We start from the raw sequence: 26597 nt of genomic DNA on the forward strand, positions 1-26597 counted from the left end.
TAAACATCAAACAAATAAACCTGTAATGATTGAACCACGTATGATGCAAAAAAATAAATAAATAGGGAGGGTGGGAAGAGCCAGTGAAGTACAGACCTGAAGAGGCAGGAGCCTGCCTCACCCAGCCTTAAATGGCTATGCTGCTGTATCTCCTGGCCATCTCACCTGCCTGCACCTGCACCCCGTCCCCAAGGCCCTGTAAGGTTGTGGTGAGTGTGTGTGTTCCGACCTCGAGAGGTTCCTGCTGGAGGTTCCTGGCTCAATGCCTGGAAAGGGGAATTTTGCTGTTTTGTTTATCTTTCACTTGCTTGCTAGTCTGTGTGAAAACCTGCCTTGTTTATACTCTTTTGGCGGGAGCCTGTTTGATACTCTGTAAAAGCTGTTGTCCGATATTGCCTGTTTCAGACTAAGAATGCCAGCTCAATAAAGAACTTTTAACGGTTGCTTTTGCCTGGACTTTACTAGTTCGTTACAGTCCCCTTATGGGGGCCTCTGCAAATGGGGAGGGCTGGTAGGCAGGCTCCTCCTTCTTGAAATGGCTGCGGGGAAACCGGGAAACCCTAACTCTTATCTCAGGGTTTTTTGTCATTCTACTACCTCTTTCTTTGCCTAGTAATACTTACTTACACTGGTTTAGTTCCATGGATTCATAGCTTCAGGGGAGCTAGAGGAAAGTGCAATTCTGTTTGGTATGCAAAAAGGGCAGTTTTAAAAAAAAGGTGATTATTTCAGTTAAGTATGTTTTGAGAAATCACTGAATGAGCAATAGTCACATGGCTAGGAGCAGAGGTTAAATGCCCCCCCCCAAGTACACATTACGTTGCCCTTGATAATTTGCCAGTGACACTACTAGTTCAGCTTTGTTTTGCCAGTTATTTGAACCTACTCCAAGAAACACATCTGCTGAAATACTCTTAACTATGGAGTGTTGTAGAGCTTCCACATATGGTCGCAGTTCTAGTGCATTTTTTCGACGCCATTCACCTGCATCTGTGGCTGGCATCTTCAGAGGATCATCTGAAGATAGCAGTCACAGATGCAGGCGAAACGTCAGGAGGAAGTGCTACTAGAACACGGCCATGCAGCCTGGAAACCATACAATACCCTAGTGATTCTGGCCGTGAAAGTCTTCGACAACACTCTTAACTATGTTGCTGTGTGGTGGTGTTTGTTTATATTTGCCGGTGCACACATTTCCAAAAAACCGTTGCTGCTTAGGAAGCTATCCAGCAAGATTGTCAGACACTGATTGCCTGTCTTGCAAAGATTGTGGTTCGCCTTTTGCTGTTAGCTACTGCTGGCATCTTGCCAGTTGAAGCCAGAAGTCCTTCTTTGTAGCAATATCACTGTTTTGGAGAAAATCTTTAACTCCCCTTTCTAGGGAAATGTTCATACAGGTTTAACTGAAGTTTGCTGTTGGGTGTGCGTTTGATCTGTATGCCTTTTCACGTTGTGTTGGGATTACTGCCTTCTGCTTTATGTGATAAGTGTAGAATAAAGTTACAACGAAAAATTTTGTTTTAGAACAGTTGTGACTAGTAATGGAAAAAGGCTTAGATAGCTTTTGACACAGTATCTTGGTAAAGCAGAGTTTGGATCTGGCACTGAAGTGAAATATAAAGACAACAAAGGGCTTTTTTTCAAGAGGAGTTTTTTGTTATAGAATTACATCTACACAGGTCAGATTTTTGAAAAATGTGGAAGGACAGCATTCCGGGGGAATTAGTGGAAATGAGGTATTTCTTAATGAAAACAAAGTTCTGAATTACCCAGTTTTTTAATGCCGTGATTTGGCTGTCGCCTTGAAAAATGACTGCCATTTTTCAGGAATTGCTGGTGATACTTTGAAGGGGAGGATGGTGGGACTCATAGAGTTGGAAGAGACCACAAGGGTTATCAAGTCAAACCCCTGCGATGCAGGAAGACACAATCAAAGCACTCCTTTTTGGGACAACGGTGCATAATTGACATTGATGTCAGCCGTCAGGAGTCTGAGGGCGATCCTGGATGCTTCCTTGTCTATGTAGGCTCAGGTTGTAAATGTTGCCAGGCTGGCATTTTTCCAACTTTGACAAGCCAGGCACCTGGCAGCCTACCTGTTTCATCCCAACTTGGCCCCAGTAATCCATGCAACCATCACTTCCAGACTAGACTACTGTAACCTGCTCTATGCAGGGCTGCCCTTGAGACAGGTCCATAAGGTCCTGCTTTTTCAAAAGGCAGCTGGATGGGTCCTTAATAGGGACACCATGGCAGGTACGCATCCAACCAGTGCTCCTCCAGCTGCACTGGCTCCAGGTAGAGTATTTGATCAGGTTCAAGGTTTTCGTATTAACCTTCAAAGCCTGAAACCATCATATTTGTGGGACTTCCTCTCCCGATATATCCTCCAAAGGTCCCTTCACTCTGCAAATACCAATTTACTGGTGATCCCTGGCCATAAAAATATCTGACTATTCTTAACCAGAGTCAGAGCTTTCTCGGCCCCGGCCTGGTAGAAGCCTCTTTTGAGTAAGACCCAGGCCCTTTGAGACCTGTTTCAGTTTCACAGGACCTGTAAGATGGAGCTGTTCTCCGGGCCTGTGGTCATGAACTGCAACGGTATTTCAGCTAGCTGGCCTCCCTTCCCTGTCCCCTTCCTCATTCTTTTTCCGCTTCCTTGACTTTTGTTTCCTTTGTGCTTAGTTTAGCAATCATATACTTTATCACTAATTCATTCCCCCTCTGGCTGAATTATAGTAGGAATTAAGGCATGGGGACTTTGTATGGCAATTGTATTTTAAGATGTTGGTTTAATTGGCGTAAGCCTCCCTGAGCCCATCCAATGGGGAAGGGTGGCCTATAAGCCTAATAATTTTTTTAATTTATTTTTAAAACTGTGTTAGTCTTAAAGGTGCTGCTGGAGTCAAACTTTTTTCTGGATTTTTTTTCCAAGTAGCTGTTACAGTGAGATCTACTTATAATTCTCGTTGCATTCACTGTAAACGAACTGTAGTATTGAATGGCCTGTGTATAGCGCTTCGGTTCATCTCATTCCAACAGTGGTGTTCCATTCATTATTGAGATGAAACCGTGTCCCTCTCTGGCAATTTCAACCACAGCAGCGTCAGCTTACGGTGTTCTGCCAATAAATTAGTCTGGTTGTAATGTAGAATTATTTGCAGGTACAAGCAACAATGAAATGTGTTGGAAAATTATCTCAATGCATTTTAAAGGATGTGGAACACTAAGCCTGACAACCTCTGGCTAAAGACTATCCATAAAATGTAGCAGAGAGAAAATGTCAGAAAAGAGATGGTGTGTTTTTAAACTTGGCCCTCAGTTTGCAAGATCTGAGCAAGGCTGTTAACAATAGGACATGTTGGAGGTTATTAATTCATAGAGTTGCCCTATGTCAGAACATAACTGCACACACAGTCTCTCTCTCTCTCTCTCTCTCTCTCTCTATAAACAAAGCTCCATTTCGCTCGCTCCTTCCTTTCCTTCCAGCTCGCTGTCAGCTCACAAGCGGGGCTGTGTTTTGTGGAGAGATGGATCATTTTCAAAATTTCAACCTTTTAATGATGGCCCTGGAACACTCTTAACCTTCTTTAAAAGCCTGTATGCATGAATCATAAGGCGTAACCTGTTGCTCACAGTTATAAACTCTGTATTCATTTCTGCCATCCGTAGAATTTCACCACACAATCATGGTACAGTGAGATAATAACTTTAATAAAAGTGTGGCAAGCGAACTCTTGAATCATGTGTTCAGAGGAATTACTTGAATTGCTTGATTGTTTCAAGCTGCAGACTACAATTAAGCAATTTGGATTGAAGTTCCCAAGGTATTTGTCTTTTATGAATCTCCACCCACTTGATAGCTCAGACAGCTTGGAGGGGATGGAATGAAATTAGTACAAATCTTGTTTTAGGCTTGCTTCCTCTCTTGCGAAGCTAGGAGCAACACTGGCGTACTGGTTAAGAGCAGGTGCACTCTAATCTGAAGAACCGGGTTTGATTTCCCGGTCTTCCACTTGAGCTATGAAGGCTATTGGTGATCCCTGGCTCTAAAGCAATCAGGCTGGTCTCTACAAGGGCCAGGGCTTTTACGGCCCTGGCCCCAACCTGGTGAACCAGGCTTCTGAGGGAGGTCAGGGCCCTGCGGGACCTGCAGAGATTCCGCAGGGCCTCTAAGGTGGACCTGGCCTCCCTTGGGCATAAGGGTGGGGAGGGGGGAGGGATGTGACGCCATCTGACGCTATAAGGTTCCTGGTTTTATTAATGATATTTAGTTGTTTTATGTTGTATTTTAAGCTGTTTTTATATTATTGTTGTTCACCACCCTGAGCCCCTAGGGGGAGGGTGGTCTATAAACCTTACAAACAAACAAACAAGCAAACAAACAAACAAATAAAATAAAACTACCAAAAAGGAAAAATGACATGTGTGCAGGATTGCCAGGCAAAACAGACTTTATTCACGTACTTTTTACAGTGAAATTGTATGTGGATTTGCTGCTAGCAGAAGAAATCTCTGTGGGAAATCTTCAGCAAACAGAGGCAAGGACGGGGAATCTCTGCGGCACAAAATGGCAGGTGCAACAAAATGAAACTGACAAGCTTCCGTTAGCTAGTGGAGGAGGGGCAGGGAAAAGACTTGCTTTTCCTGGCCATGCTTTTTTGTCTGCTCTGGTCAGACAAAAAAGTGAAAACTTTAAAAAAAAAATTGGAAGTTTTTTTTGGGTGTTGTGCAGAAAGGGCCTTTGTGGCTGGAGACCTTGATAATCTTGACTTTCCTCCGTCATATGTTCAGGCTTGGCAGCTGTCAGTTTGCTGTTCCAGTGGTACGTGTTTAAAAAGTAAAAATAGCTAATGCAGAGGTAAAATAAAACACTTTTTTTGAAATTCTGTAAGACACTACTTTAATCAATCCTATAATAATGTGAAGTATGGAGAAATGCTGCTGTTAACTCTACAGGTTACTGACTGAAGAACTATGTGTAACACAATTCACTGCTCTGTTAGTAAGAAGTGGTATATGAATGTTTTGGGGTCTGTCAGAATTGAAAGTAACAACTACCTGAGAACACATTTAAAAACTTTGTTCTTTTGTATACCTGTTATTATCTCAAGTCATACCCAAATATATTGGATCAGTCTTTGAATAGGATTAAATAGAGCTAGTATTATGTAGTGGTTCAAGTCCTGGACTAAGATCTAAAAGATCCAGGTTCAAATCTCTGCTCTGTCATGGAAGCTTATTTAGTGACCTTGGGCTGTCACATGCTGTCAGCCAAACTGGAGAGGGCAACAGTGTAAGCCTCTTTGGATCTCCACTGGTGAGGAAAGTGAAGTATAATTGAAGTAAATAAATAGATAAAACAAACTGGGGGTGGGGGGGAATAACCTTTGCACTCTCATTATATCTCAGTTATCTCGAATGTCTCCCTTTGTTGTTCAGACTTCTTGGACCTAGCTCCTACCAAGGCTAAACAAATCCTGTTATCAGTGCCTGGTAGCTTATTTTGTTGTGAAAAAGTGATAGCAACATTTGGCATTTTGATTTCTGTTCCTTTCTCCCAGTGGCAGTAGAAAGTACTGTCAGCCCACAGATGACTTATGGCAACCCTGGACTTCTTTGGGGGTCTCCCATCCAGGAACTAACCAGGGTCAACCCTATTTAGCTTCTAAAATGTGACAAGATTGGACTCGCTTGGGTGCCGAGGTCACGGCACCTTCCTGAGAGTCCTTCTTAGCTCTACTTTTCTTTGCCAAATAAAGAAGGAAACTGTTATGAAAGCAGTAGAAAAACTATTCTTGGCAAAAACTGTGACTTTGAATGAGTCAGGTAAACTTCAACGATTCATTTCCCTCAGACTTAGCTCTGGCCATATAGCTCTATTTTCACTGAGCTAGGCCAAGTTGTTGCCATTACTGTAATTCTTGGCTTCCGTGGCCCAAACACACTATTTCAACAGGCCAGAGATTAATAGTGTAGGATTCAGTTTTAGCGTTGCCAATTTTCAAGATTTTCTCGTGTGTTTCTGTATGAGAAATATCTGAGTCACTGTGAACTATAAAGGCCCTTTCTGTGTGGGCTCAGTGTATTTTGCATTCCAGGCTGTCTCCATCTTGTTGATTCTCAATATGCATGTGCACACAAAACATATTAATTACAACGGCCAGATTTATCCTTGTTTCTCTGTGAACTGTTGAGAATGTCCTCTGATTCAAAAAGTGCCTGGGTGTTAAATTCCAGATTGGCTTCATTGTGGTATTATTATTTTTTTGGTGGTTGTGGTGGTGGGGGTCTCTCTCTAATCCATTTGCCACCTTGGTGAATCACTGCTGGTTGATGTGGAGGTAGCTCTTTTCTCGTTCCGCTCTCTTCACCCTCCAGCCCAGTCTTCCTTGAGTACAGTGTTGCTTTTCTTTCAGGTCTGTGCTCAACTATCAGCTTGTTATTACTGTTGCCAAATTAAGTAGCACCATGTGGGAATGATGGTGATCTAATATTTGTAGTATTGATTTCTATATATTTATCACTGTGCTGTGAAACCTGCCTCAAAATAAACTAAATCGAAACTTATCGTAAGGTTGTGGAGGTTGAAGCCTATCGTAAACACTGAATAACTGCATTTCCTGCCTTACTTGCCGATCCTGTCTGTGGCTAATGCTTTCCCTTATAGAACTACGAAAATGTTTGCCTCAGCAACACCATTTAAAAACCTGCTGGCATTCCATTCCTTCCCCAGAAAATATGAAAGGCAAGGGGGTGGGGTTTCTTGGCAGCCCATGCAAGGGAGCCAGTGAGCATCAGCCCACCAGTGGGGGCAGGCACACAACATGGGGTACTATGCAGGAGAGAGCTTCTTTAAAGTTGGTTGTGGTGGGTTTTCTGGGCTGTGTGGCTGTGGTCTGGTAGATCTTGTTCCTAATGTTGACTGATAACCCCACCGGCAATACAATGCTCTCAACCACACCTTTGCACAGCAAGTTCCACCCAAACACTTACTGATTGGTTCCCCACCCTGGGACATGAACAATATACCCCACTAAACTTTCCCTTCTCACTAGACACAGTGTGAAATAGACTTATCTCTGTGATACACCTCTGAAGATGCCAGCCACAGAGGCAGGCGAAACGTTAGGAACAAGATCTACCAGACCACGGCCACACAGCCCGGAAAACCCACCACAACCAGTTGAATTTGGCCGTGAAAGCCTTCGACAATTCATTCTTTAAAGTTGGTGTCCCCCCCCCCCCAAAAAAAACCCTTTTACCCAGTTTAAGCTGTTTCACATCGTGCTGTGTTGAATTAAGTTCTAAACCATCCCTTCGGGTCAGGCTTTTCTGGTTGATGGAAAGGGATGACTGGAACAGCCCTGGTGAATAAGTACCATTCCTCATGCAGCCATTTGCATCGTGGCCAAGCAGTTTAAGCCAGTGTTTCATTTCTGATGTTTTCCAAGTCCTTTTTAGCAATCTGGTGTCTTATCCAGGGATGTACCAAGCCCTATCAAAGCAAATAAACCAGTCAGAGAGACTGGCTGTTCTGTCTTTCAAGGTCCACTGAGATACTAGAAGATGTCAGACATGGGTTGCCAGATAACATTTTTTCCCTGTCCGCTTTGAACATGCCTCTACTGCTGTAGGAGTCTTTCTGAAAAGTAAATAGTATAACATATAGCTTTATATTTTATGCACCTTGAGATTTCAAAAATAAAGCTATGAAATGTATAGGTGGACATTATATTAAAATACAAAGTAAAACCCCCAAATTAACATTAGTGTTACATAGTGATAATCAGACCCAGTAAATGGTATGAAACTAACAGGCAGAATGATTCTACTTCCCCAAACCTCTTGCAGAGGCTAAAAGGTTTTACCAGGTTTCTGAATGGGAAGGAATTACCTTAATGGTGATGCCATCACCAAGGGGGCTCTGCCATGCCCATTTACTGATGTCATCTCCTGAGGACCGTAACCCAAAGCAGAGCCTTCTTAACTGCTTTAATTGCTGCTTCAAGGTTTTAAATATAGGATGATATATTGTTTAAATAAGTAAATTTCACCTGCTTGCCAGAGAAGAACAAAGCAATTACTTAAAAGCTGGTTGATAATTAAGTACTGTGTTTCTTTATTCTTAGGTCTAGGTATATTCTTCTGGCGGTATATGAATGCCATTACTACAAGCTGTAGTTGTCTTGTAGGCTGCTGCATATGGTCATAATCCCATGCTGACTATTTTACAAACTACTGTGTCCATTTTTAATTTGGTAATCGCAGTGAAATGAAAGGGGTTGTTTTGAGCAGTAGCAAACTATATCAAACAGGGTATTGTGATTTGTATTGTTTCAAAATTTCCTCAAGTCTGCTCCAGTAGGTATGCATTAGGGACTTTAATGAAGCTATTAGTGCTCAGTTGCCTCTGTTTAGATTTTTAAATTTGGATTTCCTACGAGTTCTATAAAAACGTAAATAACATTACTAAGATGTGGTTAATGAGAAATTAATGGAAAAGCTTGACGCAGCATAATTCAGTCTGTATATTTAAGAAAACACCCTAATCTGAGGTGATTTAATCAAGGATTCAAACCTTAGTTCTAAGTTAGTTTTCCGTGCATGATCTTGTATCTAAATGAATGATTTTTACAGCAAGCCATTAATTTGCATCTTTTATTGTGGCCACTTCTGTTATTTGAACTGTGCAGGGCTGTCAATAAGAATTTCAGCGTTCAGTAACCGCTACAGAGCAATGCGTGGATATTTGAAATGTCAAGCAATTGTTTAACTTCACGAAGGCTTTCACTTATTTTTGAGTTTAATAATTAATAGGACTTTCTTGCCAGCGGGGATTCGATTACTGCTGACTTTTGTTTAAGTGCCACCGGTTATCCTATTAAAGGTAGTTTCGGTGTTGGAAGATACAGAGTTATTTCTGTGAACGTTTTTGGAGTTTGTCAGTCAAAGCAAAGGTTAACCCCACCAAAAAAAACACACACAACACCCTTGCTTCCTAAAACCTTCAATGTATCCATTCAGATTGGTCATTTCCATTGTCTCCCATGTCATTCTTATTCATGGCTCCCTGTGGAAGGCTATAAGCCGGCATTGTGCCTGGCAACTGTTACCTAGTGACAGTTTCAGCTGCAGTAGCCATTGGCTGTGCTTTTGACTGGGGCTGAAGGACCGAGTCACCTTTCTGATGGCAAGTTCTTCTGCATCAGCTAAGGATGAAGAGGAGGGGCAAGCTTCTGTGCAAGCTGTAATACCACAGGAGAGCATGTGAGCAACAGCAGGACCATTCTCAACACGGATCGGATCGCAGCAAATGGGATTTCTGGGTCTTCACCACAGCACCCGACAAAGCATATGTATGTGAGAGACTCTGCCTCGTTGCTTTGACAATCTGATTTTACAGGAAACAGCATTAATTTTGAATGGAGTGGACGGCTTAGAGAGAAGAAGTGACCGATGGGCAACATCCTGTGGGTATTCATGAAAGCATAAGGACTGTCAGCGGCGCGCAATGATGGACGTGAGACCTGAAACTTAGAAAAGGATGCTTTCTATCCCACCGATGCAGCAGGATTGGAGAAAAACCTTTTCTTTGCTCGTGTGAGGAATTCCTTCAGACAGCACAGCAAGGACTGTATGGAGACAGTGAGAACTCAGCACTTTTTGAAAGCCGTGCCACTGAACATTTTCGAACAATTGCAGTGACCTTGGGATGTGATTTTTTTTACAAAGCCTGGAGTAATTTCCTTCCCTGCGTCTTTACATTATTAAAGATGCGTTTGATTTGGGTGTGGATGGTGGGTGGTCTGAAAAGCAAGACTGCTGCATATACTGAATGATCCATGCAGTAGCCAGATACCTTCTTATTAGTACTGGAAGTGCTTTCGTTTAACCTATGGATGTGGCGTAACTGCAGATATTATAATGGCTGTGGTGATACATTTGGCTGATGAGCTGCAGTTTTGGAAGCAGATGTTTATCAGCTTAATGGTCTGAAAGAAAGGCATAGAGAATAATTGAAGAAATGAAGCCAGAAGATTACTAAAAGGAGTATAAAACCGAGTCTTTTTTAAACCAGCATTTCATTAGATTCTCAGAAAACTGGAAATGAAAGTTGATAATTTCATTGTGTTTCAAGCATATGGAAAAATGTGGACAATCGTTACAGAGGTGAGGAATGAAATGGGATAGAGCTTATGAACTTCAAAATATTGATCAACACTGTAGTAGCTGTGGCATTATTTTTAAAGACAATTCTTTAATGTCACCGTTCCTGAAATTAAATACGAGGCAAATGTGTGTGTTGTGAGAAACTTGGATTGTCCTGCTGATGCTTCATTATTGCAATGGAGGGCACATGCTTCAGACGGAATTAATTATTAATGGCAACTTATAAAAAACACATCTGTTTCTTGCTTTTTTCATTATGCACTGCATTGTGAACTAAATGGGGAGGACATCACGAATTGACATTCACACATGGCTCTTCGCATTTCCGTCAGTGTTTGAGCTCATTTCTTCACTGAACAAAAGTGAAGTCTTCTTGCATTAATGTGAACAAAGTTACAATTTCGAAATGGAATGAATTAAGAAGATTCAAATGGCATTACTACTTGAAGAGATGCAAAAGAGATACCGTATGTTAGGATGATGATATTGGAGTCCTTGAACTCTTTATTCTTGAGCAGCAATTGTTAGGAATTAGTTTCAGAAAAATTCTATTGGAAATTATCTCTGCATAATTGTTTCTTTTTTATTTTTTGAAGCATTTCTCAGGAAAATGTACAACCAAGATTTTTATCATAATACTGGTATTTTCTTTTCTTTCCTTGTCCCATCTGGTATTTCTCCCTTTCAAAAGTGTAGCTTGAAGGACGTGCTTTGTTTAGAAGTGCCTTGGTTTCCTAAGAAAGAAGTGAACACAGGAAGAAACAGAGCAACAATCTTTTTGCTTCTTTTTTTGTGTTGCACTATTAACTCTTTAGTGGCAGCTCCAAAAACTGCTCGGAGAAGCTGAGACACAGAAACAATTTTGTGGTGATTGACCGGTCACTTAATCACTGGAGTTAGGATCATATTGTTATGTAATGCAAACCATGAACCAGTCCATGTGGGTTGAGTGGAAGACTCTGAACACAAGCAATGGCATTGTGAATGTATCTGAGCACCACTCCTGCCCATTTGGATTTGGACACTACAGTGCCATTGACATTTGCATTCTTGAGACTATCATTATTGTCTTGCTAACATTTTTAATTATTGTGGGTAACTTAACAGTCATTTTGGTCTTTCACTGTGCTCCACTATTACATCATTACACCACCAGTTACTTTATCCAGACTATGGCGTACGCTGACCTCTTTGTTGGGGTAAGCTGCTTGGTTCCTACCTTGTCATTGCTTCATTACTCTACAGGTGTCCATGAGTCCTTGACTTGTCAAGTTTTTGGATATGTCATCTCTGTGCTGAAGAGTGTTTCGATGGCCTGCCTTGCTTTCATTAGCGTAGATCGCTACCTTGCTATTACGAAACCACTCTCCTACAACCAGCTGGTCACACCTTGCCGGTTAAGAATCTGCATAATTTTGATTTGGCTTTACTCCTGTCTGATCTTCTTGCCTTCTTTTTTTGGCTGGGGAAAGCCCGGTTATCATGGAGACATTTTTAAATGGTGTGCAACCTCTTGGCTTACTAATGCCTATTTTACTGGCTTTATCGTATGCTTACTGTATGCTCCAGCTGCCTTCATCATCTGCTTTACATACTTTCACATATTTAAAATCTGCCGGCAGCATACCAAAGAGATAAATGACAGGAGAGCTCGTTTCCCTACAGATGAAGTGGATACTGCTGCTGAAACTGGACACAGCCCTGACAGTCGCTACGCTATGGTTTTATTTCGTATAACCAGTGTGTTTTATGTGCTCTGGCTTCCCTACATCATATATTTCATGTTAGAGAGCTCTAGGGTGCTAGAAAGTACAGCTCTCTCTTTCTTAACAACGTGGCTTGCTATAAGCAATAGTTTTTGTAACTGTGTTATATATAGCCTCTCAAACAGTGTTTTCAGGCTGGGACTTTGGAGATTATCAGAGACTGTATGTTCATCTTGTATACGTAAAAAAGACAGCATTGTTCAAGATCCAGTTCCTAGAAAACGGGCTAACTCTTGTTCCATCTAAAGAAAACTGGGACAGTTCATAAAATACAATCTGATATTGTGGCTAGGTAATATTTCCTAGAAATTCGACTTGAATATCTTTTCACTGTAAAATGAATTATGGGTTGAAAAAGTGACTTGTAAGAAAGCAAGTTGCTTTAATGATGTATTGTATTGAAATGGTGACACACATACTTTTTATGAAATTGTGGTTTGAGAGTGAGTCACTGCTACATATGAGGGTCAGCTTCCAGCGGAATGAACTAAGTGTATCCGAGCTGAAGAACAACTTTACCAACATCAATAGTTAAATTGTCACATATTATATATGTGGATGAATATGTAGTAATTTGTTGTATTTAAGATGCATCTTCTTTAAGAGAGTGGTATAAATGACGTACTTCGTAGATACAAAATAAATGTTTAAATATAAGAGAGCATTTGACTTGTAGTTCTTGTCTTGTGTACAAAAACATTTAATGCAGATATGATTTTTCTATTTTAAATATAACAATGTCCTTGGAGGAAAATAATGATAAATGAAATATAATATATTCATTTCTCTTCTCTTCTTTGGAAATCCATGCCCTCATTTATGACAGATCCATCTTGTATTGACTTCCTTACAAGTATCAACCAATCTTGCACTCAAAGAGAGATGCAGGTCTGGGGATTGCTCATGCCTTTAATGAGTAACCTTTGGGTAAAATCCACTGTGTGACTCCTGTTCAACCACCAAGTGAAATCAGATGGGATTTATTATGTGGTAGGTACATTTTTGGGAGGATTATATCCTATGAGTGAGACAGAATACTCCGATTAATTAAATGACTCTGCATTTTCTGGTGTGTATTAAATTATCACAAATCTATGGTATCGTCTTGTGTTATGATTTTCCTTTGCAGGTAACATACAGACAATAATACAAGGCAGATAGGTGGCTTACCTTCTCAGTAATACTGTGAAACATTTTTTCTAAAGCAGGTCTATTAACCTTGAAGCTGTTAATGCACTCCATGAATTCCATAGGTATGTACTATATATTATTAAAATGTCAGCTTTGTATTCTGTGCCTAAGGAGTTTCATTACACATTGTTAAACCAAGTTACTTTAAACTTGGAGTAAATAACATTTTAAACAGGCTTTATCATTTTTTTTGGTGAAATGTTAAATACGTAGTGGACCTATGTAAGAGTTCAAAATATCTTAATATTGAATCTAGTCTTCCTATTTACTTGTGTAATTAACTACCTTTTAGAAGATATACAGATTTATGTATCTTTGATTGGGACTTCTCTAGTCTTCTATAACGAATTTTTGCAGGCTTTTAAAATATATTAGGCACAACCCAACCAAGGTTATTTTTGAGTCCCATTCATTTCATTTGGAGAAAGATGTGCAACTGCTTAAATATTACCTAATAAAATCAGTGATGTAGACAAGTGTTTAGTTTGGCCTGGATTATATGCATAGTTACTAGTAAAATATATAAACACTGGTTTGGGCCTCAATTGCTAGTATCTGATTGTTGGCCATTACATGTAGCCCAGATATAAATCATTACCTTAACAATGGTATTGTAACGTGTGGAATGATAAAATGTGTAATGAAGCTCTGTTTATACCTTTCTGTACGTGTGTGTGTGTGTGTGGGGGGGGGGGGTTATATTTTCTGCACTCTCAGATAAGGAAAGAAAATTCAAGGAATTCAAGGAAAGAATTCAGCGTATTCTCAGAAGCCATTTCTCATTTGAAAGTTTGGAATTTCATTATTGCAGTCCAGTCCTGGAGCTGAATCTGGTATGCTCTAAACAGAACTTGGTGTACATTTAGATTGCAGGATGGAAAAAGACGAAAGCTTTGTATAGTCTCCTTGGTTACATGTGTAGATCAAGGGACATCCATGAGAGCTCTCTATTAAAGGCTTTTCTGTTGGCTTCAAAGAGAGTTATGCAGAAGGAAGTCCTGCTGGTAGAAATGGTATTTTATGTTGGCTTCTAAATATTCAGGTTTCAGTACTTAACCTTATGGGGGAAATGTTTATTTTTTAAACAATGTTGCGTAGTAGGTAGAGTGTTACATGGACAGACCCATCCAAACCTGGAGGCTGTGGGATGTGGCGCTGCTAAGGTACCGCTTCACTGCCCAATAGGGCTTCCTGGTGATGCAGGGAACTTGGAAAAGCCCTGAAACTCCCCTGCCATATAGGGTTAAAAGGACATATGCCACCAAACAGGTGGCATATGTCTGAGGACCAGTGTGCAGCCCAATCAACCCTAAACCACGGGAGGCAACCAATTACCACTGAGTCCACCCCCTGGAACCATTTACCATTGAGTCCACCCCCTGGAATGCCTTGGCCTGCACCCCCACCCCAAGCAGGACACCAGTGCAGCTCCATTGCAGCTTGAACTTGCAGGAGTTGCAGCAGCAGGGCTGTGGGATGCGCAGCCACTGACACATCTGTCCTCTCCCCTGGGGTAAGTGTCCCAGGGAGGGTGAATGCGCCAGCAAGAGGTTGCACTGCTCCCATGAGCCCTTTCAGCCCCCATCTCCTTGGATGGGGCTGTAAGGATCCGGGAGACCCTGATTCTAATTCTAGCTCTTCTGTGTTGCCTTGGGTCAGTCACATGCTCTGAACCTAACCTACTTAACTGGGTTGTTGTAGGATAAAATGGAGGAGAGGGGAATGGTGGAATCTGCTTTGAGTCTCCACGGGGAAGAAATAAATAAATAATAAATTTGCTGATGTGGAATTTCTCAGCATGGCTTAAAGGGAAATTCTGCAGGTAGGACCTTATAGTCCTTAGCTATTGAAGGAGTTTTAGAAGTAAATTTGAAATAATAATTCAGCCAAACATTAAGACACAGAGTTCCCACGTGTTTGATCCATAGGTGTTTATCTGAGATACAAACATATCTGTTTACTAAAATATAAAGGTAACTTGAAATTGAAGTAAGAAATTAAAACCTGTGCCACAAGCATTTGAATTAGTTTTGTACTGTTTCATTGTAGATTTTATCTACCTCTGAACATTTTTAGTGGGAAAGCACAATATCCATTTTATGGATAATTTAGAACTTGATGTTTACAAACAAAAGTCAGCCCAAAGTGCTGACTTCACTAGCTGTTAACTGTGTTGACTGCATATTTTTGGGAAAGTTTTGGCTGCTTAATTTGTCTTTAGAGCTCTGTGGTTTTGTGTGTGTTAGTGTCATACTTTTACTATGAATAGATAAATGGTAACTGGTCTCTAAACAGGGCTTATGTTCTCAGGTAGGCAGTCAATGTTTTCCTAGGAGCACTGTCATCGGCCCTTGGCACACATACTTTTCGTGAGGCAGCTGTGTCTCACAGTGGGGCTTCCCTGCGGTTTTCATTTTGATTGGATTACCTTGCAGCAAAGTGTCCCTAGCTTAGCCCAGATGGTCTACCATTTTGCCTGCCTACCACTGCCCTGCATGCTTCCTTCCAGCCCCCTTTTTGGCATCTTTGTTTTCTTGTTCCCCATTTTTGATCTATCATTTTGTTTCACTGCATTAGAGAGGGTCCATTGCTCCAGTGGTAGATCTTCACTGCCATTGTTTAAAGAAAAGCCCTTCAGATTGCTGTGCAGTATAAAGGTAGAACTGGAATAACTACTGCCTTCCCTCTGTTTCCCTGTTGTTCCCTGCTGTCTTTTTTGTTTGTTTGTTTGTTTGTTTGTTGCCAGTGTTACTTTGCTGGCACCATCCTTTGCTCTATCGCTAGACCCCTAGACTTCATTCAAAACAATGAAAAAGCTCTTCCAATCTATGTGAAATGGTGGAACTCAGGCGGGGGAAGGCGGGGAGAAGCAAGAAAACCTGGAGAGGGAGAGTAATGCATGCCGTCTCCTCCACTTTCCCCAGCATAGGCAGGCAATTAGTCACACTTTCCCCACTTTTGGAAACCGCAGGGATTTGCTCATCTGTGGCACTGTCAATTCCGGCACGGGGAAAACGTGTACCCAATTGAGAATCTAACCTGAAAGTAATGTCTCAAACAGTCCAAATGTGTAAAAAGCCTTCATTTCTTCTAAAAGACAACTGTGAAATGTATGGCCTCAATGCTATACTAAGCGCTACCTTTTTGTTGATTTGTTTTAAGTTTTATGATATCATTTAAAAACTGTATGCATACCAGTCATTTTTGCACGATCCATTCTGGTAATGTTCTCACTCAATCCTGGATCCTGGCTTGATCTGCAGTTGCATTTGGAGTGAGCCTAATATGTGTCTATGCACAAATATATATTAAACTACTTTTTAAAAAGAGTGGGTCATTGAGAACAGCGAATTAGCAAGGGTACAACGTTCTTGTTGCTTCAGTTGTTCAGTTTGTATCCCACAGGGGATGAATGTGTTCACAAGGGCATTCTTTGTGCGGGTTGGGGAGGGGAGCCACTCGAGTACAGTCTGATTTGAAAACAAATTATTTTTAACAGGTACCACAAACAAAATATTGCAGATTTTGTTTTCAGCTTCAAATCACGTAATTGCTACTTTTACAAATTTTAAGAACAAAAGTCACAGTGGGGTTGGTCCTATTGATATCTTTATAAATGATGGATGTGTAATTGGCATTGAGGGTTTTCTGGATTTTTAAACTTAGATGTATAATATCGATATAATTTTTTTAATGTTCATTTTCTCTATTAAACATGGACTTTAAGCTGGTTACCGATGTTGGGGAAAGTGTGTGTGTGTGTGTGTGTGTAATATTTTCCCATCACACCTAAATTTCTTTTACTGCTTTAACAATGTAGAATGCATCACTTTTAACCTAGCATATAAAATTGTACTATTTGTCATATTTATGGAATTCAGAAGTATTGATGTCTTAGAGCCCCATCCAAAGGGTGGGGGGGGGGAGGACTGAATCCACTGTTACAGGGGTGTGAGGTTGCCCAGGTGCATCGGCCCTGCATTGTGGTCGAATGTGGCTCAGAGTGCCATGCCAGCTTTCCTATGCTCCCGCCCCCACTGCCGCCACAGTGGGAGCTATTTGGAGGCATGGCCAGAGAAGGAGCTGACACGAGTTGGCTTCCACTCAGCCATTGCCTCTGGTACGCTGATGCCCGGGCTTTGGAGTTATATCACCTTTTTGGTTGTGCGAGTTCATTAAATCCAGTGAGGGCTTTTTGGTGGCGGGGAGGTTGTTTTGTGTTTTTTGCCTCCCCACGCTGTTGGACAACCCCCTTAGGAATGGTGGGGTGGAGCGGCTGTGGAAGTGTGTCTGGATGGGACTGCCCGTCTTCTGCAAGATGATAAAAAAGAAGGCCAAGTCCAATAGTGCAAAATAAAGTAAGAATATATGTGTTTACTCATTTAAAATTCAACCGAAATCCCCATGTATTTTGCCAAGAGGCTTCTCCTTGTTAGTTTTTTTTACTAACAAACAGATATACCCAATATTGTATGGACAGCTGCGAATTGTTGCATTCTATGCAAAGTTCTCTCATTTTACTTAATTCTTGCCAATGAAGAAGCAGTCTTTTACAGTTATAATGGGACTACTAGCATATTTGGACATCCAGTTAATAGTTAATTAAGTGCTTTCAATGTTAAGTTTATCATGTTATAACATAATAGGTGCTACCAAAATTATTTGCATTTTAAAAATAAAAATGATCTTAAAAATATGTTGTGTATGTCTACAGTATACAATCGTCATTATCAGTATATCTAAATGTCACTATGCCTAAATGTATGGATACTTAAATCCAGAGACTGGAACTATGAACAGACAAGACAGATCTTTTCACAAAACTGAAAAATTCTCTAGTTTCGCAGGAAAATCTGAAATTAAAAACAAAACAAATTGTGGTGGTTAAAACCTTCCAAATAGAAGCAGTGCCTGTTGCTTTAAGAAACAAATGCCCTCATTGGCTATAGCTAGGCAACCATGACAATATTGACAGGCTTCAAGCCTTGACTTCTCTCAGTCAAAGGCAGAAAGAGGGTGCAGAACCATTCCAGGGCAGTTTTGGTGTTTACAGGAGGACTGATTAGGACCAGGCCTGGCAGCAACTACTGGACAGCTTGATAACATGTAACTTATATTAACATTAGCAAGCAGTTGGGCCTGGGCAAATCAGCAGCAACCATGAGAGCCAATATGGTCATAGTTGTTGGAGTTTCAAACTAGAGTATGGGAGACCCAAGTTCAAATCACTATACTAATGGAAACTCACCAGGTGACCTTGGGTCACTTACACATTCTCAGCCTGACATATCTCACAGGATTGTTGTGAAGAAAAAATGGAGGAGATAATGATGTAAAGTGCTTTGGGAGCCCATTGTGGAAAGAGGTAGGGTATAAATGAAGTAAATAAATAATATAGTCAAAGATGAAGGCAGCAAAAAGGCTTGTTGATGGGTGGGCAGGAGAAAAGGAAGCAGGCAAAGAAAAGAGGCCATGGTGTGTTCAGGGAAGGGAAGGAACAAATAGTGATGGAAAGGAGATGACCCAGGCAGTTACTTGCAAACCCCTCACTTGTCATTATCTAACTCTGTAGATCAGGGGTGTCCAACTCTGGCGCTTCAGATGTTCATGGACTACAATTCCCATCAGCCCCTGCTGCATGGCCAATTGCCAAGCAGGGGCTGATGGGAATTGCAGTCCATGAACATCTGAAGTGCTACAGTTGGACACCTCTGCTGTAGATGGTCTTACATGAAACTTTTCATGCTATATTTTATGAAAAGGTAAAACTCAGTCTCTATGAAACATTTTTGCATCTCTCAAAACAAATATAGTTCATAGATATTTTTAGTGCCCCTCCACATTCCCAGTTTTTTATTGGAAAAATAGAAAAAAAGTCCCAGGCCTTTATATGTCTACCCTAGAGGTATACCAAAATTATTCTGTTTTTTCCCCCAGTATTAGCTTTTCTGAAACAGCCTTGGGGCCTCTTGAAATGTTATATTTTTAGCCTCACATCTAAAAGATGAACTGTGAATGTGATGAACACCTGTATCATTCACATCTTCACTCATTGTGAAGCTAGGGTTGGTTGACTCAGTGACAGACCTGGGTGGTGTATCTGAAACAACAGATGTCTGTCTTCTTGCTTGCTACTATTGACAGCTTTGGTTTTGTCTTTGGTTTTAAAGTCCTTGTTCGGCCCTCTTTGAATAGTGGAAGTGTGGCAGAGTGTTTCAGAAAAGCTGCCTGCTATGCAGTAGAACAGCATTCAGTTTGACTCTTAGTCACACACTAGTCCACAGGTGTCAACTCGCGGCCCTCCAGGTGTTCATGAACTACAATTCTCATCAGCCCTTGCTAGTATAGCCAATGCTCATGTTGGGAGGGACTGATGGGAATTGTAGTTCATGAACATCTGGAGGGCCGCGAGTTTGACACCCCTGTGGGACACACTTTGTAAGAATGTTTCTACTATGAACATGAATTGTATTTACTACATTGTGTTACCAGGAAAATTGCAGACAAGAACCCATAATCAATGCAGAGGAAATGGATTTAATATGTCCACATAACAGGCATAGTAGCCCACTTGGACTACTTTGACATTCAGTGTTGGATGTTCAAACTGGACTATGTGCTTTGAAGGGATATTTCCTCCCCCATGAACTTTGGGTTCATATTGCATGTCTATCAGTTTAAATGTGCACTGCATCTTTGCATTGTCATATAGGACTATTCGGAGCATTATTGTAGTCCGTGGTATAGTTTATAATTTGCGGGGGTGTGTGTGTCCTGATTTGATAGCACTGTACCTATTGTTCTTCCATTTATGCTGTGCAGCATAGCCACATAAAAACACTTGAACAAGGGGGTAAAATGGCAAACAAGTATGTGGCAGGCCTTAAATTTTCTTCAGCTTTAGGAGCCATTCCATAAACTTAGGCACCAGACTTATTTTTTCATCCTTCAGGGTTTTATATTTTAGTGACCATACTTCCTCATTATTTTTACTGAAGAATCTAAATTCCTTACAGTTTTATGCTAATTAAAAAAACTGCATCAAAAATGCTGTGTATAAATAAATATGGGGTAACCCTAGTTGTCCTATCAAAAGCTAACCTCTACCCATCACCTAAATAAACCTTGTATTTCTGCAGAGAATCACCAGGAAGCACTTCCAATAAATTAATGATGAAAATACTAGGCAGCACAATGAAACTTGGCACTTGGGATTTGTCAAGCCCTGTACCATGGCAATTAATTGTAATTAATTGTAACACTGCCTCCTTTTCCATGCTTTCATTTCTAGAAGTCACTATACAGTGTGCATTTCTAATTTTTGTACAGTGCTTAGCAAATTTAGTTTGTTCTCAATGAATAACAAAACAGGTGACTTGCCAGAAGTGTCTACCTTTACGTAGTGAGTTCAGTTGTGAAAGATTAGAGAGCACTTCTTGTAACCTTTATGGATATGAAAACTCCAAGGTACTACTTAACTTGTTCACAGTTTGATTTGTTCAGTTGTTTCTAGCTTTCCTCCAGGATGCTTTCCTTATTTGGTATCTAAAGTCTGGATCTATAAATGTCTAAATAAAAATGTTAATATTTTGACCAGTGAAGGGATTTATTGCTGCCAGCGATAACTGAAAACAATAGGAAGCAATTAAATAGATTTTATTACAAGAGATTTGACATTGACCTCTTTTATTAATAGGACTTCAGCTTGTTCATAATTTCAGATAGTTGTGTATAGTATGTCTGGTATTAAGGAAACCGCGTTGGTGAATAGAACTGCACAATATGGTGTTCACTGAAAGTCTCACAAAATATTCCAATGCCTGGAACAAAAGTATCAAAATGCTTGCAGTCCAGAGAATAGCTATTGATGGAATTCAAGAATACTGAATAAGGTTTGAAGAAACTATAAGCTGATATGGGAAAGTAGGGTAGGGTTTTAGCGGAATGCTATTAAAAAGCAGTAGTGAAAACTTTGCTGGGTCCAGGCAGTTAGCAGAAGGGAGGGAAGAAAAAGGAATATTCAGGAAGCAAAAAGCGGGAGGGAGAAGTAGAACCTTTGGGGAGGCCTGTTTAGATTCTGTGAGAATGGTAAATGAATGCAGTTAAGGAAAGAGGTAATCAAATTGAATAATTGGATGAAATGGACTTCAGGGAGAAGAAATGGAAAACAATTTTGATAATGACTGCCGACATTAGGGAAATCCGCAAGACAGTTCTATTTCAGAGGACATTTGGTAGAGGTTAAACTGCTTAGGCAGATTTTGCTGGGACTGGGCATTTTTGATTTGTTGACTGTTTTTATTTGTGAACGGACTCGTATGTGTTTTGGTTGTACAGTTTGTTGTTGCAACATTAGCTGCCTTGAATAAGGAAACGCGGTGGAAGGAATTGATGGAAAAATACTGAATAAGACAATGGCATTCTCCAGCAGATTGCACGACAGGCCACGTTTCTGCATGCTATTGCAGATGCATGAACAGGGCAGAAGCACAATTGTATGGGGAGCAAGCCATACAAAACTGTTCAAGGTCAAGATGCTGCACTGGCGCTGCCAAGGACAGCCCTGCTTGCTGCTTTATCAGCTTCAAGGCAAGTTCAGCATCTTGCTGCAGAATCCTGTGCGTACCTACGTTCAACTGTGTAAGTCTATTGCATATTCCCAGGTGTATATGTTTGCAATCTTGATCTGTTGGTGGTCATTATCAAAATTATTTTTGCTGTCTCCATATACGGTTGGATTTCTTGAATCTGGTGTTATAGTAATATCCAGTAGACATGACAGATCAACATAAAATAGGGCTCTTTTCTGTGAGACAGGACAAACAGCCATACTAGCAATCCAAGTTTGGTGAGAGGAGTATAGAATTGGCTGGCAGTGAGAGAAAGCTTGAGTCCGGAGAACCTTTTGTAATTGAAGATTGGGGAAAGATTGGAGACAGGAAAACAAAGGGAACCCAGAAACAATGGAGGAAGAGAGAAGAGTATTACAGTGGTAAAAATCTTTCCAGTTAGTAAAATGTGTGAGTGATGTAGCTTCTGGTAACACCATGGGAACTTACAAAACTATTTTTAGCTCTCCTCCTTCCCAATATTAATTTTCTTGAAACCAGAGAGAGTGCTTGTGTCATTTGAACAAATGTATCTCTGCCCAGTAAGCTTTCTTTTGTATGCTACCTTCCCCTATTCGTTGGTTTACTTAGGTAAACTCTAATTAAAAAGAGAAAAGGAAACAAAAAGAATGAAAAAATATAGTGGCTGATTAATTAGAGGATTATTTTAATTAAACCTGTTGACTAGAGGCTAAACCTGTCAGGTTAGGGATTAAGTTATTGTGATAGTCCGTGTAACTGTAGCTTGTATAAAACACCTGTCAAGTGATAACCAAATGTGCTGTGTCTTTGCAAATTGTAGGAGATAAATCTGACACCGTACATTTGTGAAGCTAGTTAATGAGACAGTGTATTTTTATGAATAAAATAGTAAACAGTTTACATAAATTGATGTCAGCAACTGTCAGATTTGGATTCCTTGATTTGATATTAAATGTTTTTAGCTAGAATTTGTAAGAAGACTGGTCTTTTCGTAACTTCAAGATTACCGTGTGGTGGTGTTTCTAAATTGCATGAATTCTGTTGATTAATACTTGTATGCTGCCTTGAACAACAAGGAAAGATGGGATGTGAACGTAGAAAGAAAGAAAGAAAGAAAGAAAGAAAGAAAGAAAGAAAGAAAGAAAGAAAGAAAGAAAGAAAGAAAGAAAGAAAGGTGTTACAAGTAAATCCAAATCATTTATTTACGGTCAACGACCAAAACCACAAAAATAAAAATACACAATTCAGCAGTAATGAAACACAGGTCAGAGATAGTGCATAGTCTATATTGCTGGCAGAGAGGATGTTCGCGGGAATTAAATAATTTATATAAAAGTTTCTTCAGTGACATGTGTTTGAAATCTCGTTACACCTAAATTGCAATACAGTGAGTAAAAATGCAATGATTGGAGCAGAGATAAAAATTTTAGTATAAAAGACCTTTACAATATTGCTAAAAAGGAAGCCTATAAGGACTGACTAATAGGCTGAACTTCCAGCCAAGTTGTCTAAAAGTTGAACTGATCTAATCTTCCCTTCCCTTGACAATTCGGCCACAGGATATCTCTTTTTATATTTACAGATAAGTGCATAGAAACGGGCCGTTTCCTGTGTGATTTTCTGGTTTCTGCCTGACAATGTATAATCCAGTAAATCTTTGTGATTTAGGCTGGTTAAGCCAGACAGGGCAGGACTAAGAATTTCCTTTCGGGTCTTTTTGTATATTTGCATCTAAAAAACATATGATCAATAGTGTCAATTTCGTCTAGGGGGCAGGGGCAAAGCCTTTTTTTTCCCGTAAGCAACTTTCTTATATTTTCCCTCTAGCAGTAAGGAGGGAAGAGAGTTGCATCTGGCCAATGTAAAAGATCTTCTCGTGTTGCTGGTTTCCAAAAAGAACAGATATGGTGCTGTACTAACTTACCATCTTAAATGTTCCGGTGCAAGGAATTTTGGGCACTTCTGTAAGTCTGTTTGTCTCCCTATGTCAGATATTTTTTGTTTGACTAGTATACGGACCCTTTCAGCTCCTATGGCTATAAGGGTTTCTACTGAGAATCCCATCTGCTGTATGGAAGTTTGAACTGATTTATGCCAGCTGGACAGAAAATTATCCTGGAGGATCAAGGGGAGAAGACATTGAGGACTATGAAAGCAGCCGAGCCATTTTGTGATTGATAGTTAACAGACCAAGGCTTCAATTTTTAACATGTGTTACAAGTAAGACGTTACAAGTGCAATACGTGCGTTTTGTTTGCAGTTCCATGCCTGTTCCCAGAAGTCATACTCTGTCCACCCATACCTTTAGTATAGAAACATGTGCACATAAATAATGTACATAGACAAACAGTTGTTTACCACAGTGAAAATGTTCAGCACACACAAAATCCAAATGCTTGAGCCTCTGGCCATCATTTTGAAGCATTTGAAGCATTTTTTCATAAATAAAAACTGTTACTATGAAGTTCATAAAGCACATAACATGCACATTTGCTCTTTTTAAAAAACAGATCAATTATTAACCCCCCAAAGCTGGGGTGACTGCAATTTTTGTATCTTTTAAACTTTCCCTGGATTGATGGATGAGCTACTGAAATATCATTTATATGCTCATGAATATTCTAGCTGCTGAGAATTAAACTTTCAGCACAACATCACTACAACAAGAAGAGAATGGAAATTCATAATGCAAAGGAAAATGAAAACACAAGAAGGTGGCATTTCCTGCTCCTACTTATTCCAGGAAACAAAACTGGGAAAAAGTAACATCAGAAGCAACCTTAAAAAACAAGGGTTGGAATCGGGTGTTCATGCTGATTATTCACAGGGGTACTCAAATTGAATAATTGAATGGAAGGGGCTTGAGAGAAGAAATGGAAAATAATTTGGATAATGACTACCGACATAAGGGAAATGCGCAAGACAGTTCTGTTGATGCCACCAACAGAAAATATAATGCTAGATTTCCTGTTGATTTCTAGATGTAATTGAGGATTTCAAGCAGCTATTATATTGTAAATCCTAAGTTTTGGTACTTTTTTGTTTTTAGGAGGATGACTAAAAAAAGGAAATCAGGATATAAACTTGAAGTTCTTAAGGTGGAATTCAAACTCTTCTACATACACTGTTTCCCCAAAAATAAGATCCACCCCGAAAATAAGCCCTAAAATGTATTGTCGAAGGCTTTCACGGCCGGAATCACTTGGGTGCTGTGTGGTTTCCGGGCTAGCACCCAAGCCCTAAAATGATTTTTTGGGATTTTTGGAGGATGCTTGAAATATAAGCCCTGCTCCAAAAAAAGGTCATAGTTACAGATTCCCCGGCGCAGCTGATCTGGTCAGGTGGGGGGCACAAAATCATTGAAAAAAATAAGACATCTCCTGAAAATAAGCCCTAACACATCTTTTGGAGCAAATATTAATATAAGACCCTGTCTTATTTTCAGGGAAACACGGTATTACTAGCTGATGATTGGAAATGACATTGATTTACAATTAAGAAGGATTATTCACTTTAAATGTTCTAAAAATGAAGCCTTTTTTGTAGTTTGAATACATTTGCTATTGTGTGATTTCAATTAAAGGTGACTGTCATTTATAATAGTCCTGTTTTAAATAAGTGAAAAATTTGCTCATCCTACAGTGTTGCTTTAACTTTTTGACATATTCGGTTTAGTGTCATAATAAATCTTTGATATTATTGTAAGTGCTCTATTGTTCTAATCCTTTGAGAATTTGCTCAAAAGGGATGGGTTAGGCAGGTGATTTTTTAAAACATTTTCCGCCTGAGTGCAAGGGAGGAATACATGTATTTCTCTGCCACAAAGCAAGGGCTCTGTTAGTTTCTGTTCCCAGTTCATGTTTCAGGCTTCTTGCCATGATACTTCGCAATTTATATTGGAATGATACTTCAATATACTACATCACTCTCTGATATCAATTTATAAATGGGAAGCTGTTTTCAGGACCTTGGACAGCTATTTTTGTGGCTGCTTAGAAACACACTTAAGAATCCTAGGCTTCCTTGGAAACTTATCAGGGTGTCTGCAGTCTGCCTCTGATCTCCCAGACTTACCCAAGAAGCGTTGGGGCAGTGAGGATCTACTCCATAAGAGACTCCCCAAGAGAGTGAGGCCCAGTTGACAGGGAAGCTTGACCACATCTTCATCCCCAAGAGGCTGGCAAAGGAAGAGAAATAGGATGTATGATTACCTCTGAGGCTGTCTGGGTCTCATTTCCCTGGGAGAGTGGTGGGGATTTCCAGTGCAATCCAGAACAGAGTTACTGCAGTCTAAGCCCATTGAAGTCAATGGTCTTAGGAGTAACTCTGTTCTGGATTGCACTGCTCAGTGTTAGTGATCACCACTTTTGACGCCAGCTGGATATTGTAGATGTATAATTTCTTGGAGAATAATTATGTGGCCATCATCATGAATACCTATGGTAACCTCTTGACTTGTTTGATTGAAGCTGGTCCAGCTGGACCAGCTGGTCCAGAATGCAGCAGCATACCTTTTAGGAGATGCCTGCACTAGTAACACAGGTTAATTTCTAAGACACACTGAATATTACTTTGTTTTTAGGCTAAGTCTGACTTAAAACTTTTACAGACCTGTATGACATCAACTGGAGAGAAGGGAATGCCTCCACAACCTCAACACCATGTATCTGCCATCAGTCCCTGAGGCTCATTCCGCACCTGCAGAATAATGCACTTTCAAACTGCTTTCAGTGCTCTTTGAAGCTGTGCAGAATAGCAAAATCCACTTGCAAACAGTTGTGAAAGTGGTTTGAAAACGCATTATTTTGCGTGTGCGGAAGGGGCCTGAGAGAGAAAAAAGAGAGATTTGCTCAGTCAAGGGGTCTGAATGGCGGAA

At 40.3% G+C, this 26597-nt stretch overlaps 2 protein-coding genes across 2 annotated transcripts in view; both read left to right on the forward strand.

The window, feature by feature from the left end:
* The window catches only part of RABGAP1L (RAB GTPase activating protein 1 like), a 189429-nt gene that overhangs the window by 62658 nt on the left and 100174 nt on the right, over positions 1-26597 (forward strand).
* On the forward strand, positions 9177-12603 carry GPR52 (G protein-coupled receptor 52). The gene has a single exon (XM_048496484.1). The coding sequence runs from the start codon at positions 11091-11093 to the stop codon at positions 12183-12185; it is 1095 nt and encodes a 364-aa protein (XP_048352441.1). The 5' UTR covers positions 9177-11090; the 3' UTR covers positions 12186-12603.

This window comes from Sphaerodactylus townsendi, linkage group LG05 (genome assembly GCF_021028975.2).
Source record: "Sphaerodactylus townsendi isolate TG3544 linkage group LG05, MPM_Stown_v2.3, whole genome shotgun sequence".
NCBI lineage: Eukaryota > Metazoa > Chordata > Lepidosauria > Squamata > Sphaerodactylidae > Sphaerodactylus > Sphaerodactylus townsendi.

Coding starts and splice junctions, on each gene's coding strand:
- GPR52 (XM_048496484.1), top strand. CDS start 11,091: ATGCAAACCATGAACCAGTCCATGTGGGTTGAGTGGAAGACTCTGAAC.